This window comes from Adiantum capillus-veneris, chromosome 2 (assembly GCF_014529385.1).
Source record: "Adiantum capillus-veneris isolate H3 chromosome 2, ASM1452938v2, whole genome shotgun sequence".
In the NCBI taxonomy this organism is placed as follows: domain Eukaryota; kingdom Viridiplantae; phylum Streptophyta; class Polypodiopsida; order Polypodiales; family Pteridaceae; genus Adiantum; species Adiantum capillus-veneris.
The window spans coordinates 71,278,195-71,298,764 of NC_140932.1; the positions used below are offsets into that span (position 1 = coordinate 71,278,195).

A 20,570-nucleotide genomic window follows, 5' to 3' on the forward strand; every position below is an offset into this window, starting at 1 on the left:
ATGGAAGCGTCTCCTAAAATTTAGGGAACTGCTATTTTGGGCCATGAAATCTGTTCACGTCATTAGCTCCGGAATGACAAGAAGTCAATTGAGCAACCGATTGAGATATTTTTAGATCGGAAGGTGCAAAACGGAAAAACCATGCATGAGTGCCATTTGGCATATTTTTGGGCACTTTCCAGCTTGAGAGAGAGAGAGGCGTTGAAATTAAACGTTGGGCTGCATTTTCAGCCGTATGGTGGATTGTTGCAGGTACCAAATGTCACGAGGAGGTGGCACCTGCTAACCTTAGTTGTTGGTTTCTTTCCAATGATTTTTGTTTAATTTTTGAGACCCTCTTTTCGAAGTTGCAAATGGTCGGACATTGTATGGCCAATGTGAACGGTAGTTTCACCTGCAGACGGAAAGTTGGTCGGCACTAGAATTCGTATAGTAAGAGGATGTCTAGGCTCAGAGCAAGATCATATAGGTCCCCCCGTCGCACTTAGTAAGTTGGTGGATACTAGGACGTGAACTCAATAAAGGCATAAAGTCAAGGTGGGATCCGACAGTTGGGCCACATTGCACTTTTGGATGCGGTCCCAATGAGGATAGATGATCAGATGACCAATGGGAGCCCAACGGAAGCATCTCCTAAAATTTAGGGAACTGCTATTTTGGGCCATGAAATGTGTTCGCGTCATTACCTTCGGTATGACCAGGGAAACATTTTATTACTCTGCTGCAAAGTCAACTGATGCACCAATTGAGAGATTTTTAAGCAGGAAGCACAATGCGGAGAAATTGCATGTATGAGTGCCAAGTGGCACTTTTTGGTCAATTTGCAAAGTTTGGGAGAACAAAACTCGTAACTGACTTTTTGGAGCATTTTGGAGGTTGTTAACAGTGATTTTCAGCCATTTCTCTCCATTTTTGAGCTTCCCATGACTTTGCCTAGGTCCAAGGAGCTCATTTTCAGCATTGGAAGGCATTAGATGTGTGTTTGCAGGGTTGTTTTGCTGCGTTTTCAGCGATACGTAGGTTTTGGCAGCCATGGAAATCTTCCCCTTTTTGCATCTATTTGTTTACAGATGCATTACAGGTTAAGGGCAGAAGAGGGGACGCTCGATTTATGCTGGGGGGATGCTTCATTGAGAACCTGTCACAGGTTAAGAGCTATGGAGTGCTTCCTTTTCCTCTTATGTACAGTGTGGTGCTAGGAGTGATGCCCTACACGCTACACACTGCTCTCTCTTTTCCCTATGTGCAGTTATGTGATGCCCCACAAAAGGGCTCCTCATTTGACTGATGTACAGCTGTGTGGGTTCATGCTTTTGTGCTGAGGCAAGAGCCTCCTCGAGCAGGAACAGGGGTAGCTGACTGCTACTCCAAAGCAGGCACCGGTGAGGGTCATAACCTCACTGTACAGGTGCAAAATCAGCGCTGTGTATGCGCTGTAAATTGACTGTTTTTCAGCCATACGGACGCCAAGACCATTGGGAATCGTGCCCCACTGGTAGAGGACAGCTAGGGGACTGTTTGGGGCTGAAAACAGGGCAAAAACCAGTAAATACAGCGTGCTGAATTTACTGTTATTGGGCAGGAATCAGAGGGTATACGCCAGTAGAAGCGAGTTCTAGCAGGGGAATTGATTTCGTGCAAGTTTTGGGGTTGTTATGTTGCCGAAATTTGGCCAAATCAGGTAGTATCTTGCGGGATACAGGTGAAGGATTCCTAGGACTCTTCTTTGTAATTTACCCTCATAAAGAATAAAGAAATACCGAAAGGGGTGCCAATTTTGGGGCCTACAAGTTGTCGGCGTCTGCTCTGAGCATTCTAGCTTCCGAGCAGTGTGTGATTAAGTGTTAATTCCCGTTGCAGGTTTCCTTTGCAAAGTGCTCTGTGTGTGTGTCTAAAGTAAAGAATTACGGGTGAAAGCCAACGCCTACTGCCCCACGGGCCGGTTTCAAGGTTCCATTGCCGGGATATCAATCACTTTTTTCTCAAAAAGTGAGCCCTGGTTGTTTTGGGTAAAGACACAGAGTATAGGGACGCGGGATTACACTATGGCCGACAAAGGGAAGGGCATTATGGAAGATGGTTCCTCTTGACAGGAGAGACAGAAAATTCCGCATGTTCGCCCTGCCAAAAAGTGATCAGATTAGGGCTGATTTTCTGCTGCATTTTTAGGGTTTGCAAGTATGAACCAAGATGAGATAGGGAGAGGTCTCACGGTGGTAGATTGGCCACTAGATCTCCTTCGGGAGTGATGTGGGTCTGCCAGCTGACACGCTGCTTACCGATTCTCTGAGTCGATTGCTTGGATTCTATGACGCATTGGTAAATCATCTTGAAATTTGAGCTTGTTTGGTCGTGGGTGGTACGTCAGTGTTGTGGAATTATGCTCGTTTGCAGAGGCAAGAGCCTCTTGCACAAGTAAAAAGTTAAGGGACAGGTTGCAAGATGCTATGTGGTGAAAGTTCAAGAACTATCTACCTATGGATGGAAAGTGGATGGAAGAGCATGAATGTCAGAGTCACCAAATGTATTGCAACTTTACCTTGAGGTCTTTGGGTTACCGCCTACTTATGCCCCAACCCAACGTGTGCAAAGGAGGGGTAATTATAGAGCTAGCACATCAAATGTACATATGAATTCAATGTAATAGATGGAAATGACAAAAGCATGAAGGTCTCATCAAGTCATTTGTACATATGTTTTCACAGTCTTTCTTGCGTATACATGCGATGATAAAAGGGTGCTTACCACACAAGATCATCTATCGCATGTATTTATGGTATGCAATCGAGGACGTTTGCGATTTCAAAAGGGGGTAATGTCACGAGGACGTGGCAACTGCTAACCTTAGTTGTTGGTTTCTTTCCAATGATTTTTGTTTAATTTTTGAGACCCTCTTTTTGAAGTTGCAAATGGTCGGACATTGTATGGCCAATGTGAACGGTAGTTTCACCCGCAAACGGAAAGTTGGTCGGCACTGGAATTCGTATAGTAAGAGGATGTCTAGGCTCAGAGCAAGATCATATAGGTCCCCCCGTCGCACTTAGTAAGTTGGTGGATACTAGGACGTGAACTCAATAAAGGCATAAAGTCAAGGTGGGATCACCAACAGAAAGTATCCGACAGTTGGGCCACATTGCACTTTTGGATGCGGTCCCAATGAGGATAGATGGTCAGATGACCAGTGGGAGCCCAACAGAAGCATCTTTTAAAATTTAGGGAACTGCTATTTTGGGCCATGAAATGTGTTCGCGTCATTACCTTCGGTATGACCAAGGAAACATTTTATTACTCTGCTGCAAAGTCAACTGATGCACCAATTGAGAGATTTTTAAGCAAGAAGCACAATGCGGGGAAATTGTATGTATGAGTGCCAAGTGGCACTTTTTGGTCAATTGGTCAATTTACCAAGTTTGGGAGAACAAAACTCGTAACTGACTTTTTGGAGCAGTTTTGGAGGTTGTTAACAGAGATTTTCAACCATTTCTCTCCATTTTTGAGCTTCCCATGACTTTGCCTAGGTCCAAGGAGCTCATTTTCAGCATTGGAAGGCATCAGATGCGTGTTTGCAGGGTTGTTTTGCTGCGTTTTCAGCGATACGTAGGTTTTGGCAGCCATGGAAATCTTCCCCTTTTTGCATCTATTTGTTTACAGATGCATTACATGTTAAGGACAGAAGAGGGGGCGCTCGATTTATGCTGGGGGGATGCTTCATTGAGAACCTGTCACAGGTTAAGAGCTATGGAGTGCTTCCTTTCCCTCTTATGTACTGTGTGGTGCTAGGAGTGATGCCCTGCACGCTACACACTGCTCTCTCTTTCCCCTACATGCAGTTATGTGATGCCCCACAAGAGGGCTCCTCATTTGACTGATGTACAACTGTGTGGGTTCATGCTTTTGTGCTGAGGCAAGAGCCTCCTCGAGCAGGAACAGGGGTAGCTGACTGCTACTCCAAAGCAGGCACCTGTGAGGGTCATAACCTCACCGTACAGGTGCAAAATCAGCGCTGTGTATGCGCTGTAAATTGACTGTTTTTCAGCCATAAACGCCAGGACCATTGGGAATCGTGTCCCATTGGCAGAGGACAGCTAGGGACTGTTTGGGGTGGAAAACAGGGCAAAAACCAGTAAATACAGCGTGCTGAATTTACTGTTATTGGGCAGGAATCAGAGGGTATACGCCAGTAGAAGCGAGTTCTAGCACGGGAATTGATTTCATGCAAGTTTTGGGGTTGTTATACTGCCGAAATTTGGCCAAATCAGGTAGTATCTTGTGGGATACAGGTGAAGGATTCCTATGACTCTTCTTTGTAATTTACCCTCATAAAGAATAAAGAAATACCGAAAGGGGCGCCAATTTTGGGGCCTACAGGTTGTCGGCGACTGCTCGGAGCATTCTAGCTTCCGAGCCGTGTGTGTGATTAAGTGTTAATTTCCGTCGCAGGTTTCCTTTGCAAAGTGCTCCGTGTGTGTGTCTAAAGTAAAGAATTACGGGTGAAAGCCGACGCCTACCGCCCCACGGGCCGCTTTCACCAAAACTACTGTGTGCTTGCCTACCCTCTATGTACAATGAAGCCTTGCACAGCATTCATTGCTCTCGCTCTGTCTCCCCTTCGTGGAGTTATGTGATGCCTCACAAGAGGGCTCTTCATTTGCAGTTGTGTGGGTTCATGCGCGATTGCCGAGGCAATAGTCTGTTGCAAGAGCCTCTTGCAAAGGTACTGGATTAGCTAGTTGCTAATTCCTTGCAGGTACAGGTGAATTCGGAGAGGTTGCACGTGAGAAATCTCGTCTGATTCAAAGGGCAAGTAGCCCTATAGATGCAGGAGCTCGAGGACTTTCTACGGATGCAACCGGCTCGCGACATGGAGCCCAAAACAGGGAATTACAGCCTGCTGTGTATTTTTGCAGGTTTAGGTTTGGACCCTTAATGGTCCCTAATACCCCCAGGAGGTCCAGGAATGCGAGGGGACCGTTGTGCAAGTGACTGGTGCATTTTCAGGGCAGAAAACAGAGAATTCAGGGTGCTGTAGATTCTCGCCAGGTTTTGCAAAGTGTCCATATACGTCCGGAAAGTCACTTTTTGCGTGGGGATTACTGTCCGTGAAGCGTCCTAGTACGGTTATGTTGCCGAAATCGGGCAAGAACAGGTCATTTTCAGCCCGGATTATGTAGGAAATCACAGGTTCTATTCCCTCTTTGAATACAATAAAGAAATACCGAAAAGGGCGGCAGTCTTTGGGGCCAATAGGTGTCGGCGTCTGCTTGGTAGCGCTCTAGCTTCCAAGCCGTGTGTGTGTAAAGTATCAATTCCCGTTAGAGGTTTTTATTTGCAAAGTTTCTCTGTGTCCTAAAGTCTTGTCACGTGTACATCTAACCCTATGTGTACGTGGACAAGCTACTTCATGACAAGGGTTCAGTCAGCCTAGCATAGGAAGTGTTTTGGCACTTTTGTGAGTCTGTTCGCAGACCGTGCATGTCCAGGCACTTAGAGTAGATGCATATCCTCTGGTTGTACACAGCATGATCATCAGATTATCATCAGAATCCATCAGGAGCATTTTTACAGTGCACAGACCTATTTTCCCTATTTTAGCCATTTTTCACTTATTATTAATAATTGACTTTGTTGGGAAACTGGGTAGGGCAAATTGAGTAAGTCGGTATATAAGAAAACCTAGCGCTAGCATTATCTGGCAGAAGAGGCAGCAGGGACCAAGTGTCCAACAGATCAGCAAGACTCCTCGGCAGGCAACCTAGAGTTTTTAGCCACCAAACAAACCAGCGTTTTCAGCATTTGCATATCAGTCCAGCGTTTTGCCGCTGTAGAAGAAGCCTGGCAACAACAGATCATAGCAGACTCCCTAGCGTTTTTGCATCAAGCAGCAGATCAGCCTAGCGTTTTTGCATTGCAGACCAACCTCAGCATTTTGCAGATTCCTGGCGACAGTTCAGCATAGAGCATCAACGTTTTGCATTTTCAGCACTCAGACTTCGTACCGCAAGCCCCAAACCTTGCAGATCTCAACTTTCCATAGCAGATCCTTGCTGCACGGTCAGATCAGCCTGCGTTGCAGGTTCATCCCGCTATTCGCAGATTTCAGCATCTTCGTTTTCGTCGCATCGTCGTCTCTTCGTCGTCATCGTTGTGGTCACCGACATAGAGTCAAAATTCAGCAGATACAAGATTTGCAGATTCCAGCCCTTAGCGTTTTCAGTTTTCAGCCCGTCTCATCGCCGTCCTCATCGTCGGCAAGTCCATTGCATTGTAGAGATTTGTGCAACCAATAGTAGACCGCTCTCGCCATAGAGAAGGGGGCCTTCGGAGGAGGATTTGACAACATTCTGGTGTCGTATTCTTCTCTCTCTATCTCTCCGTCTCAGCATGTTCATTCATAGTGTTTTCCACTTTGTTTGTGATCATTGCACTCTCTCATCAAAGGAACGGAAGGCTCTCCCTTCCGTAAGTAAAAGGAACCCTTGAGCACAGTTCGGAGCACTCATCTTGAGCAAAGTTCAACATTCACATCCGCTGCACCTTACAAGTCTAAAGTAAAGTTTCCGGTGAAACCTACGTCTACTGCTGTTGCTAAATTGGCTTTATCTGATAGAAAAATAATTCTAAATGAATTGTTGGATTTATAAGTGAGAGGATTTTCTCGCTTGGAACACCAAGGAAAATTAATTCCAAATGAATTATTGGAATTTAAAGTGAGAGGGTTTTCCTTACTGGAGACATCCGAGTATAGAGTATTCCTAGCGCGTCATTCAGAGTAATGACGGGAGCACTGTGAACGGGAATATCTGTAAGGCCACCAGGAACGGGTACTTTTGATGCATCACATCGGATGGGTGACAAGGAGCATCGGGAAGAAGTATTTGACCATCCGGGAACGGATATCTCCGATGCGTCATAGGATGGGTGACATAGAGCATCGCGAAGGAGATTGTACTGTGTTCGTTAGGAAAGGACTAGGTGATGGGTGTTCCTGATGCGTCACAAGGTGGGTGACGGGTGCATCGGAAAGGGATTATCCATAGTCGAGAGGAAATTCCGAACTGTGTTGGAATTGTGCACAAGGAAAAGCAAGCACTTGAATGAAGATGGGTTCAGAGGAAACTTTGAGGAAAAACAGACGCTTTCTTAGGAAGCGGAATTGCTTTTTGCAAAAGCAGATGCTTTCCTGCGAGGAAGTCTATGTCTGCATTGCAGCTGTGCATGTGATTACATCCAGGGACGCTTGGGAAGTGCTGTGAAAGCATTGTTTTTAACTTATAAGGTTTTATTGAGTTTTTGGACAGATTCAGACCATTTTTAAAGGTGATCGGCTGCCCACTTCATAAGTGGGCAGCCTATGATTAAATAAAGCAGTAAAAACCAGCTAGTGATTTTTCTCTCTTTTTTTGGGAGAACAACGCAAAAAAATAAAAAGAAAACGGCCGCGATCTCTACGTGAGTAGCCTGCGCTCAGCTATTCGTGCCGTGGCCAGGAGCTATAAAAGCATCACATTCCCTCACTCAGAGAAGGATATCAGTTTTTGCAAGAAGAAGATGCTGCTGCAGATTTCATCCCCAAAGAAGACGTTGCCGGTGATGCCCATGGCTGTCCCAAGTGTACCAGATGTTGCCAAGACCCAGTGCGCGAGTTCCCTTGCGAAGAAGTGCCTACGGAGCGTGTTTCCATCGTGACAAGTTGCTGTTTTTCTCTGTTTTCAGCCCATAAACGTCGTAGACGGGGCTGATTTACGAGAAGGAACCCGAGAACACACCTCTTTTGTGTGTAGGATTGGAAGAGAGGATTTTCTATGTAGAGATCTCTTCCGAGGAATTGCTTTTTGAGAACCAAGTGGCGTTTCGAGCGTCGAGACTTTGAAGGTAACGATTTTCATGTTATGATCTCTAAGTACTTGTTTGCAAGTGTACTTCCTCGTAGTGAGGGAGTAGGAGCAGAGGAAGGCATGAGCCTCTGCAAGAGAAAGTGCTCTAAGGAACTAGAGCCAAAACAGCCCAAGGGTTTCGTATCCAAGTTTGGGAAGCAAATCCACCGATCGAAGAGAGGTAGACTCTCAAGATGTGATCCGGAAGTTGAAATTCCCAAGGGAAGGACTTCGTGTCCAGGAAAGCGGAATTATTTTGCAAGAAGAGGACTCTGTTTCAAGAGGACTCTGGAAACAGAGTCGGAAAAGAGTTGCTGGGATGCCATGCCCTGAGTCTGGAAGGTGAGATCCAGAGGCGAGAACCTTGATTCTCGAGGATTTGGAATAAGAAACGGAAGTTCCTTGGAATAGGGTTTTGCCCTTGGAATAGGAAGCCAAGGCTTCCGGGAACCATCAAGCCTTATTCAGAACGAACGTGGTAATACGTTCGGTTCAAGTGCTTGCATAGACTTCTCCTCAGTAATAAAGATACTATTACGGGGGGGACCAGCCCATCTTCTGGTCCCTAGTACTGTGTTGATCCTCTCTCTCTCTCTCTATCTATTTCTCTCTATATCCTCTGGCTTGAGTATTAATTGATAAATTCTATTTATCTGAGTATATTCTATATTGCTATGCGCTCCCGTTTGTGACAACTGCCCTACGGGCCGGTTTCACGGGCTAAAACCTTTTCTACATCCTTTTCATGTTGTTCTCACGATGTAGAGAATACGAGAATGTCATCAAGAAAGATAAACAATCATATCCCCAAAACGACCTACCATGAGACGGTTGAATGTACCTACGACATCTGCCAATCCATTAAGCATAACCACATACTCCCATTGCCCTCGCTCTGTGCGAAAGGTGGTCTTGTAGATATTGGCTTTAAATACCCTTACTTGATGGTATCCACTTTTGAGATCGACTTTGCTGAAAACCTTTGCCCCATTGAGCCGAGTATATACTCAATGCAAGGCATCGGAAACTTGTTCTTGACGGTCATCTTGTTCAAAGCCCTGTAATCAACACACAAATGAGACGAACCATCCTTCTTGCGGACAAACAAAATAGGAGCAACTAAGGGACTTACACTAGGGCGTATGAATCCTTTGGCCACCAACTCCATGAGTTGCTACTCTGACTCTTCTTCTTGAATCTTGTTCAAACGGTAGGGAGCCTTACTGACTGGCTGTGCCCCCTCTGTGAGTTCTATGCGATGGTCCTCCGGCCGCTCGGGAGTGAGACGGGGTGGAAGATCATCCTGCAAAAAGAGGTACTCATACTTGGTAAAAAAACCTGAATACCTTACTGGAGCCTCGAGGATTGACATGCCACGTGGCAAGCCATGCGGATTTCCGCGATTTTCGCTGATGGCTTTTGAGCCAGTTGCTTTTGAGTTTGCACCTTCTCATGTAACTACTTTTGATTTTGAGGCCAAGGGCTTTTAAATAAGAACCCAAGGCCACTCTTTTGATTGAGTTAGCTGACGACCTACTGAGTAGGGAGGGCTCGCGGCAGTTGTAACTTTGCTCAAGCATCAATATAAAAATAAATACCGAAAGGGATGCCAGATTTTGAGGTCAATACCTCTGGGCACGAAACTTACGCAAGACCTTGTCTACTCTGTTTTAAAAGTGTGATAAAATTGTGAAGTATTTTAAGTGATTCTCTCGTGTGTCGTCCCCGATTTCCGACTTGGGGTTTCAAGTCTGTAACAGAATGGAGAGTTTTGTCGAAGATTTTAAGGGAGTAAGCAACAATGGGAGTATATGTGCTCTTCCGAGTCTGTATGGAGTTTCGCATATTGTATTGGATTGTAACTACAGGTTCAATCTTGACGACGTAGTGGAGTGGTGGACATTTGGTTTGATCTCAGGGAGTTTGCTTAAGTAGCTAGGTCTTGTTGGACCCTGATAGCTTCTTTGGCAAACATGATCCTCAGGTGACGACCTTTCAAGTCTTCCTATTCTTAGGAGTCTGAGTTTACCAATGGTCTGATTCTCTTTGAGTTTTGAGTTCTTTGGGATTCAGATTCGCTATTCAGTTATAGAGGAAGCAGTTTTACGCCAAGTTGCTTCATACTTCTTTCTGGTGGTACTTATGGGAGCTTCCTATCTTGAGGGGAGCTCTCGGCTTTAGCTTTGGAGATTCAATGATAGTGTTTGCTCTATTCGGACTTTGGGTTGAGTCAGTTGTTACCTCATAGTGTACTTTTGAGGATATGTCTCTTTTAGAGGGGGCTTCTAGATTATTATCTTCAGTCGACTACCGATGCTCCATTCAATGGAGTATGATGCACGATGTCTTGTATTCCTTGGTTTCCTTGCCCTCTTTTGTCTTCGAATGGTGTGCTTTAGCCCACAGTGCAGTTAGTATCTTGGTGGATGTTCTTCTTTAGCCACTTCAATGGTTGCTTTGTCTTTCGGATTTGCGGTGTGACAGTTGCTCTTCCTAGTGCATCCAAGCAGTAGATCCTATGTACCCCCGGGACCCCATGTGCCTAGAATCTAGAGAGGTACCGGGCATGAACCGTCACTCTCGAATCACCTTCTAATCTTCAAAATGCAGCCCAAATCTTGTCCAACTCCTCACTAAACATTCCTCGGTCGACAACCGGCTGAAAATACAGGTGCTTCTGAAATGTCTCACGAGTACCTAAAGTAATATCCTTTTGTGAGTAGAAAACCTGCTTTTGTATCGAGACATGATTTCTGTGCAAGAGGTACCAACCCCCTCTGGCTAAAAAGCATGGGTCACGAGGTAGTCGCAATGCCTCGTGGTCGCAATACCTCCGAGCCAGTATCCTTAATCCAGCTGTTTCGTTAAAGCATAGGTAACACAATGATCCTCATTTCTAAACAAGAACCCAAGATCATCAATTGGGGGAAAACGAGGGTGAACAATGGGATACATAGAAAACGGGGGCTAGGTGACAAGCTCCTCCAAGATCCTCATCACATCACCACCTCTAGCCAAAATCTTCTCCACTTGCCACCAAGAGGCCACATATGGCTGGATATGCATCACCTTCACAGGAGAATAGGTACAAGGGTATAGACCACATCTAACCATATGGGCCAAGCAAAAATGCCAGAGCCACTTGTACACTAGCGAAGTTAGGGATCTTAATCGCACAATGTTGTGAATTTGTCGTCAAGACTCGAAGTCCAAAGGATTTATCAAATTAATTTGATGACATTTGTCTTACTGTTAGACTCGCTACACGACCTTTTTGGGAATGGTTTTTACGTGATGATGATGCCTTCGACTGGCCTCTACAATGGTCTTCACATGTGTCTCATAGCCTGGCTCTGAATGAGATGGTTTCGTTGCAAATTGCAAGAGTAGATATGGTATAGCACATAGATTTCTGTTTGAGATGGTGATTCTGATTAGTTGACAAGGAGTTTCCGTGTTAGCTACAAGGTCTTAGGTACCCTATGGGATAAATTCACGGTACCCAAAAGAAAAGACGTGAAAGTCGAATATTTCTTTCTTGAAATGCCAGTTATTGAAAACTGTACAAGAGCGCGTCTCACATAAAGCCAGGCAAACCATTTTTTCTACTCTCTTCCCTCGATTATTGAATAAATCCAAGCTGCCTGTAAATTGATTTCGGTCTTTGCAAATGGACGACTTTATGAACAAGGTTGGATATATTCAACGTATGGTTCCGTACCGTACTGTACGGAGTGTTGTACAAGGATCCGTACGTACGGATCATACCGTACAATAGTTTTGTTTTCCTTTTTGGTTTTTGTTTTGTTTTGTTGTTGGACTTGAAGTTGGGTTTTTGGGCGACCTTTTGTGTGAGCGCTCTTATTTGGGGCTTTTAGGCGCCTGTAGACCCTTACTAAACTCAACATAGAGAAACTATCATCTATAATCGACAACATACACTTCGTAATCTAAAGTTTATGAGTTTGTTGTTTTATGTATAATGTAACATTTGAGAGGCAATTGAAGCTTTGCATGTGTTCTTTAATTCTAATTGTTTAGTGTTGGATGTCAAAAGTGGTCCATAATATCGAACAGTCCTTTAAAAGCGTCAAATTTTGTAGTTTATGGCAGTCTTGGTTTGTAGTTTTACCATTTATGGAGTGGTACTTCTGAATATATTTCTTGGTTTGTAGTTTTACCATTAATGTAGCGGTACTTCTGAATATATTTCTTGGTTTGTAGTTTTACCATTAATGTAGTGATACTTATAAATATATTATAAACCTCCTAAAGTATTCTAAATTTTAGCCTTTTTTTAAAATAAAAAAAAGCATACGAATTTTAGTACCTAAAACTCAAACCATTCAGTACTATGTTCCGAACACGTATCGAACGATACGTACCTTACCACCTTGTTTATGAGCATTGTTAATGCTGATTGTAGGTGCATATGGGTGTCAACAGTGGGGCGAATAAGTTCGCGATCGAAAGGAAAGCTGTCAATGAAGCTACATTTCGATGCCCAGATGAGATGGGTTGGCAGCCTCAGGTGATTTTAAATTGAGCATTTTGTCTTGCACATGATTAAGTGAGCAGTTTAAATTCAACAAAACTTCGTAATGATTTTGTTATGTTTGTGCTGTTATGGTTTCAGAGATTACCTATCGTTTCAGAGGATGGTGGGATTTCATTTGTTAGAGAGGTATCAGGAAACTCCTTCACTGTTCTTGAAGGATGCTTGATTGTGTGTGATTTTTTTGAGAAGGGGGAGGGGGAGGGGGTTTTCTTGAAGGATGCTTGATTGTTTGTGATTTTTTTTGGGAAGGCAGAGGGGGAGGGGGTGGCACAATTTGTGTAGTAAAGCCAAAAGCAGGAAATATTTACTTTTTATCTCAATACAAAGTTGGCTAAGGTGGGTTGATGGACATCAAAGAACCACCATATCAAACTTTGATGAAAAAATCGACCTCTTCCAGTAAGACTTAAAACAGCTTCTTTTGCCCAATATTAAGATCCTTCTTGCAGCTCTCTTTCTGTATGTGGTCTACAACCAATGAATACTGGATATCTAAACCAATCAAAGACCCATAAAACAAGGCGTTTGGAGACGGACGCTCGCACTACCTTTCACTCCTGAGAGTGAGAGAGAGAGAGAGAGAGAGAGAGAGAGAGAGAGAGTATCTCGTTGTCATACTCCCTTCCTTTCTGCTGAAAGGTAGTGCCAACAAAAATGGTTTCTTACAGCACTCACGGTGGCACATACCTTAATGGTAGTGATGTGTCAGCTGCCGTCCATCTGCAAGGAGTGGCAGCTACCTTGCTGGTGGGGAGGAGAATTATGGGCCATTACTGAAGGATGAGAGTAGAGGGGGCTTGTGACGAGGAAGCATTGGCTGGTTCATTGTTAGTGTCAGGGTATCGTAAGGAATGCACTACAATTTGCATTAAATAATCTGTTTTCTTAACAGCATAATCAAGCACTTCTTTGGTACATTGTCTTCTTCTACAGACTGCTTTGCCTGTACCCGAGTTGGTCGATTCTCTAGTGAAGAGAGGTTTCAATGTGGCTATTTCAGATGATGCCGGGCGTTTTGTCTGCAATTATGTGTACTATCACTCCCTATGCCATGCTGCCACTCATGGAACCAAGTGCTTGTTTGTACATGTTCCTCCCTTCAGCAAGATCGACACAGAGAAGCAGATTGAGTTCATGGCTTCCTTGTTTGACATGCTGTCATCTGTGTGTTGAAGAATCTTTAATAAAGCATTTGTACAGCAGCATTGGCTTGGTATATATTTTGGAGAAACTGTTATCATTTTAATTGTACATACTTTCTGCTACTGTTATATATTCATAAATACAGCCACAACAAAAGTGCACACTGCTATATTTGCTCAGTGCTTTCTCTGATTTTTTTTAGTATTGTATCACCGTTTTCTGGTTAATTTGTTTGAAAGCTTGAAGCTTTGCTGATATGTAGAGGATGTGGGTTGAATGGCCGCATGTGTTAAGGTTTTGGGGGAGTGTGCGTTGTGCGTGTGTGTGTTTTGCTTCTCTCTCTTTGTTTACCCTTGTATTTGGGGGCCATCTGCTGCTTATCGCATGGCGGTTCCATAGGTCACTGCTCTGGGCTTCGTGGCCATAGCCCTGTTGATTGCTATCGGTTTTTTTTTTTTGTTTTGGTGGATCTATGTAGATTTCGGACATTTGCAATGAACATTCAATTGGCCAGGGTTCATTCCCCTTTGGCTAGAGGGCTAGTGTATATTTGGACTCTGTACATTGGTTGACCATTGGTCTGCTGGTGCTGGAAATTTGTTCTTTATGGGTTGTAATCATTGAATGTTGTATCGGCCATGAAGGGCAACTGCATTGTGTACAAGCGCAGAGAGAGAGAGAGAGAGAGAGAGAGAGAGAGAGTCGAAGCACTGACAAGGAAAACAGATTGTTTGTATCTCCCACCCATGAGACAGTAAGCAGGCAACACTCACGAAGCCAAGATGTCTTCTCTTGAGTGAGCAGCCCGTCGTGGTATAGACTCCCTAGGGGTCCCCCTCGCGTGCCCCTCTCTTCAGCCCTGCCATAATACGGGCTTACTCGGATGGGGAGGTAGACAAAATCCCGGGCGCCTATTGTGAACTGGAAGAGGGCTTGAAAGTAACATGCTAAAGTCTGAAGGGCTCAAAGCGTGGGAAAGAGCCAGCTCTTTGTAATTTTCCCCCCCTCTTTTTAATATAATTATGGATACTTTCAGAAAATCTCTTTTTGAAATTATTTTCTTGCTTGCTTACATACCCAGGGGGGCTGGTTCGTTAATAGTGTACATGGGCATGAGCTCTAGCAACATGTACACATCACATGATTACAAGTCTGGCTTCGTGCTTGATTCAAAGAATACTTTTCGAAGTTCTTACCCACAATCGATGTTCCACACAACCCAACAAGTGCACTTCAAATACTATTGGAAAACACAGAAAAGAGAGGTAGATAACACACTGAAGAATATTATGTGAGAGTTTAAAATACAAGGAAACTGAACAAAAGATGAAAAACAAAGAAAAGAATGCCTAGAAACCATGTGACAAACGTTGCGTCACACTTCCCAAGGTTGGAGGAGGGGAGAACACACCATCTATAGAGGTGGCTATAAAAGTAGCCACCGGCTCGGATCAACACTTTGGTAGCCTATGAATTAAGATTGTGAATGCTAAAGAATAAGCTTTTGATTTACAAGATGTGAATAGGTATGCCACTCTCCCTTCAAACAATAGTGCAATGTGCTTGAAACTCTTGCAGATGTGTGAAATTCTTGAAACAATCAAAATCCTAGCATTTTAGCAACAAAATAGATTTCTATGTAGTAATTAGAGGGAAAAAAAAAACAACTCTGGCTTGAGCATATTGATGTTTGGATGTGAGCTATGCTTTGTGAGAAGGGTACATATATAGAATTGCCCTATGCGGGGCTTACTTCGCATAGGCTTACTTTTAGGTTGGATTGAATGTTAACTAGGACACATTTTGGTCCATCATTCTATATTAAATTGAGAAGATAATTGAGCATATTCTTTGATACAAAACATAGTGATGATTTTTGTCCTTTGAGCAGGTACCACAAAATGATGTACTTGTCATTGGAGCTCTTGTAACGTTTTAGCTATAGATGCAAGATGGCCACTTTTAGTCCTCTAAAGTAAAATCTGGCCTAAAATAATATCATTCTATGAATGCAATTTCTCGGACTCGTATTCATCTTTTGTTTTCCCTAACATCATTAACGGGGTTGAAGAATGATCGCTATTTTATCGGTTAAGCCTAGCTTATTCCCATACAATGGGAAAATCCTCTTACCCATATTGTATGTAGCCATCATCCATAGCTCTTTTTATGTACCCATGTGATTGATGCATCTTGCATAAGTAAGTCGATGTGTAGATATAGTATCAGCAGTCACTTCTTTAGATGTTCATAAATAAGATCCCATACTTGGGATTTTCCATTTTGTGATTAAGTGTACTTCAATATAAAGGAGGGGCTGAGAAGTTCAAATTAAGCATTGGATGCCAAGCTATATAGATACTCCATTGGGAAAGAGAGGAGCAAAATAATCAACAATGGGATAACAGTAGCAAGGAGTGACAAATATACATTCCAAAAAAACAAGCGTGGTGGGATACCAGACACTCTAACAAAAAGAGATTACCATGATTTAAATTTTCATTAGCATTAACTATGGCTCATTTTAGGAAGTCAATATGAGGGGTTTTGACGTTGTGTACTGCACAACCCTTTCCATGCCCATAACTTTGGAGCATACATGGTGTCCGTGTCTTAACTGTAAAACTTTCTATAACAAAACTATGTTAGAAAGGTGTGTTGGGAGCTCATCTATGGCCTGACACTATGGTTCATTTGACAGGCCCGTTGCTTCCGCATCTTCGAGGCTCGCCCTATCCCACCAGCGGAGACTGTTTGTGACTTTTGTCTTGAGTTGATCCATACTCTCAAGAGACAGTTCGAGAGACTTCAGGATAGCTTTGACCGCATGCGGGAGCGTAGAGAGGCGTTCCTACAACTCTGGCGCCTTGGGCCATCACCATGGTCCGTGGTGAGCCTAGATGGCACTACCGTCCACTTGTGTGGCTCTTCCCTCCTCCCATCTCTTGATTTAGCCCACATTGTACATATGTTGTTTTTTTCATTGGGAGAGTCTCCCCTATGGTAGATGTAGCCTTCTCTCGTAGAGGTGATTGTAGCCCTATAGGGATTTTCTTAACTAATGGAAAGATCTTTTTTTTTGGAAAAAAAAATAGAAAGAAATTGAATTATTGCCTCTATATGCTAAATATTAGACATCCTAAGGCTGTCACTGGAATAATTAAGATTAAACTCTTAATTTGAAACTCTTTTTCATTTCTTCAATTTGAACATTTGCATGCTCTAATATCTTGTTCCGGATTCATCCCTAAGGTTTTTGTGCTTTCTTTCATACAATGGTTTCTCTCTTTGTGAAGAAGCTTTAAGTATATGACTTTTCTTTTGGAATTTTAACTCATACCTTTGGATTTCTATTGTGAGATTTTTGTTCTCAACTCTTCTCTCTCCCTATTCCCTTTTTGCAAAATTGAAAAAAAAATGCTAGAAAATACAAATCTCCTCACATAGGAACAATTTTCATGAGTATAGCTTTCGTTTTTATTTTTCTTTTGTTTGGGGGAGCAGGGGGTCCCCCCCACAAGGTTGGCGTTTGACTTTATCACTTGTTTTCCTTATATTTGGAATGAGATTTGCAAAGGTGAGTATCTTATATTAGAATAACCACAAAAATTTACAAATTCAAGCCATGTTTGTATCAAGCCATGGCGTCTCCTAGATACCACATACTCATTAGCAATACATTGGTTGATAGGGCAGCCACCCCACGATAATCAAAGGGACACCAAAGCAAAGTCTGAAAAGACTGGCTGCATAGGGAACAATTCTCGATATGAGCAAGAACCCATCTTCTCAAACGTGCCAGTCAATTATTGCGGCCCCAATTGCCCAATTCCACTCTTCAAAGTTCTTTCATTTCCCAGTGGTGACAATCACTTCCTTGCTTTCTTGTATAATCTCCATAAAACTAACATATGTTTTCATGGCAATCTCGAATTCTCGACAATTCCTATGCTCAAAGTAGCAGAATCTAATACAAACAAGTAACGCTTGGCTTTTCAACGCCTGCCCTTCCAAGAAGAGATCGTTCTTGAAGAACCCTATCTTCAAGGTATTTTGAATCCATTTGTAGATCTTCCCTGCCAGGTCACAAATTATCGGGCACTCCTTGAATAAGTGAGGGAGCTCCTCACTAGCCGTTGCAATCAAAACCTCTGGCTAGAACCATTACCCTAGTTAGTAGGACGCCCCATAGAACCTTCCATAAAAAAACCTTCATAAGTAACACAAGTCTCTTCAAGTATTTCATCTCAATTTTCTATAGAAGTAGAGCATGTACACCCTCTACTTCAGCCACACTATCATCTCCAATAATAAGTCATCCACATAGATGCATATGACCATAATCTATACCTCATTCTTTCAAACATACAATGAATGATCTGCATCAGACATCTCAAACCCCAAACTACTGAACTCATTCGATAAATATTCTCCTCCTCCATCTAACCTCAAGTGCTTTACATATTTCCAAGTCTATTTTTCAACCTTAGACTTGAAATTCTGAAAGCACATAAATACCTCACTTTTGTGCTTCATGAAACAGACCCATATCTTTCTTGTATGGTCATGAATGAAGCTTGCTTTCTTTCTTTGCGCAATCAACCTTCCATTCTTCTTAGGCTCTTTGATAAATAGACCATTTGAAGTAATAAACAGACAATTCTACCCACTTCCTCTCTCTATGCAACCAGCCTTCCATTCTTTTTATGATCTATGGCAAATACAACATTTAAGTAAACAACACTTGCAAACCCCGCCCGTTGAGTTGAGGTATGGAGAGAGATTATGGAAAAGAACATGTATATAGATGCTAATGAGTCCGGTCCTACTATACCACTTGTAAATTCACCTGTTTTTGATAAGTCAATGAAAATCTCGGTTTCCTCGTACATGATTTTTGTCAAAGAGTCTCTAAATGATGCTAATGTTTTAACAAAACAAAATGGTAGGATCAAGAAGAATTAGACTTGTCTAATTTTCTAAATAGATTCCAAGATGTATTTATCAATGACATCCCTTTGGAGTTACCTCCAAAATGAGGAGATGATGACCATATGAGATCTAGCTTCTACCCAAGAGCTCACCGCCTAATAAACCTCCTTATAGAGTTTCTCAAGCTCAATAAGAGGAGATTATGAGGCAAGTGCATGAGCCGGTAAACAAGGGGATGGTGAGGCCTAGCTCCTCTCTCTTTTGCTCTCCAGTTCTTTTAGTGCAAAAGAAAGATGACACATACTGCATGTGTGTGGACTATCGAGCTTATCACTATCAAAAACAAATTTCTCGTATTGCGGGTAGAAGATCTGTTTGATAAGCTACAAGGTTCAACCTACTTCAGTAGGATTGACCGTAAAAGTGGATATCATCAAATAAGGATAATGAATGAAGATATCATGAAGATTGCATTCGGTACAACGTTTGGTCTTTATGAATATCTTGTCATGCCTTTTGGTTTGACGAATTCTTCAGCCATGTTCAATCGTTTAATAGAGAATATTTTCAGACCGCACTGCAAGTTTACTGGAGTGTTCTTTGATGATATCATCATCTACTCCAAGTCCTTGGAGGAGCACAAGCAACATCTCCAAGTAATTTTTCAAGCTTTGAGGGAGAACGAGCTTTTTATCAATCAAAAGAAGAGTGATTTTTTCCTTCAAGAGATTCAATACTTAGGTCATATTATTTCTCAAGATGGTATTCATATGGATCCATCAAAGTTGGAGGTAATGAAAGCATGGCCTAATCCAAGGAATCTACATGAGCTACAAAGCTTTATTGGTATGTGTGCATACTATAGACGCTTCATAGCAAAATTCTCTCAAATAGCAGGATAGAGCAAAATGCTTTTGACAAGCTCAAAGAGAAGCTTACCTCCCAGCCAGTGCTTATGCTTTCGGATCTCGCAAAGCCATTTGAGGTCCAATGTGATGCTAGTGGTGATTGCCTTGGAGTAGTCTTGCTTCAAGAAGCGCATGCCTTAGCATATGAGATCCAAAGGCTCAATGCCGATTAACGCGTTTTGGGCATATATAAAAAAGAGCTTTTAGTTGTTCTACATGCCTTAGACACATGGAAGCACTATCTATTGGGGACTCCATTTATTTTGCAAACGGACCACCAAAGTCTCAAGTACTTCATGACACAAACGAAGCTTTCCGACAAGCAAATGAGGTGGGAAAATTTTCTTTCGCAATTTAATTTTCATATTTCTCACATTGGTGGGGTAAGTATAATCAAGTTGACGATGCACTATTGCGATGACCAAGGATAAATGCGGTGTCTATAGCAACTCACAATGATCTATCTTCCATGATAGATGAGTACACTATTGACCCTGCTTTTAAAGACATAATGTCAGCCCTTGCCTTAGGAAAGAAAGAGGAACCATTCACCTTGCAGGATTCTTCTCCATGGCATCATGCTATGTGTTACTCACTCCCTTCATGAGAAAGTCATGTATGAATCCCATGCTCCTCCCTATGCGGGGCATCAAGGGATTCAACCTACTCTTTGAGGAGTAGAAACGTACTTTGATTGGCCTACCATAGAAGTGGACATACAAGAGTATGTTTCAAAATGTGTGGTATACCAAAAGACCCAAGTATGATAGAGGGAAGCAACCTGGATTACTCCAGCCATTGCCCATCCCTAATTTGCCATGGAAAAGTATATCCATGGATTTTATCTTTAGATTCCCAAGTCTATCCATGGAAATAGGAGAATATGGACAATACTCGATAGGTTTAGCAAGCAAGCACACTTTATTCTTGTCAAGAAGACTATTAAGGTACACCAAATGGCAACCCTCTTCATATCTCAAATTTTTAAACACCATGGATTGCCCACACCCATCGTGTCAGATAGAGATCCTAGAATGACCAATAGTTTTTGGAAGGGTCTCTTTGAAAATCTAGATACAAGATTGAATTTCTCTTCGGCCTATCACCCACAAACGGATGGCCAAAGTGAGGTAGCCAATCTTATGATTCTTGATC

The 20,570-nt window shown here is 42.7% G+C and overlaps 1 protein-coding gene across 3 annotated transcripts in view; it reads left to right on the top strand.

Annotated features, from left to right (window-relative positions):
• The window catches only part of LOC147462953 (uncharacterized), a 43,056-nt gene extending 26,459 nt beyond the window's left edge, over positions 1-16,597 (top strand). Inside the window, exons 2-4 of one of the 3 annotated variants that reach the window (XM_086486285.1) lie at positions 12,301-12,405; positions 12,511-12,558; positions 16,277-16,597. In XM_086486285.1, the coding sequence (XP_086342411.1) occupies positions 12,301-12,405; positions 12,511-12,558; positions 16,277-16,582 (459 nt within the window). In that variant the 3' untranslated portion in view covers positions 16,583-16,597. Of the gene's footprint in view, positions 1-12,300; positions 12,406-12,510; positions 12,559-13,365; positions 13,755-16,276 lie in introns of those variants that run through there. The other 2 variants (XM_086486293.1, XM_086486302.1) reach the window with 2 other exon arrangements.
• The last annotated feature ends 3,973 nt before the right edge of the window (positions 16,598-20,570 follow it).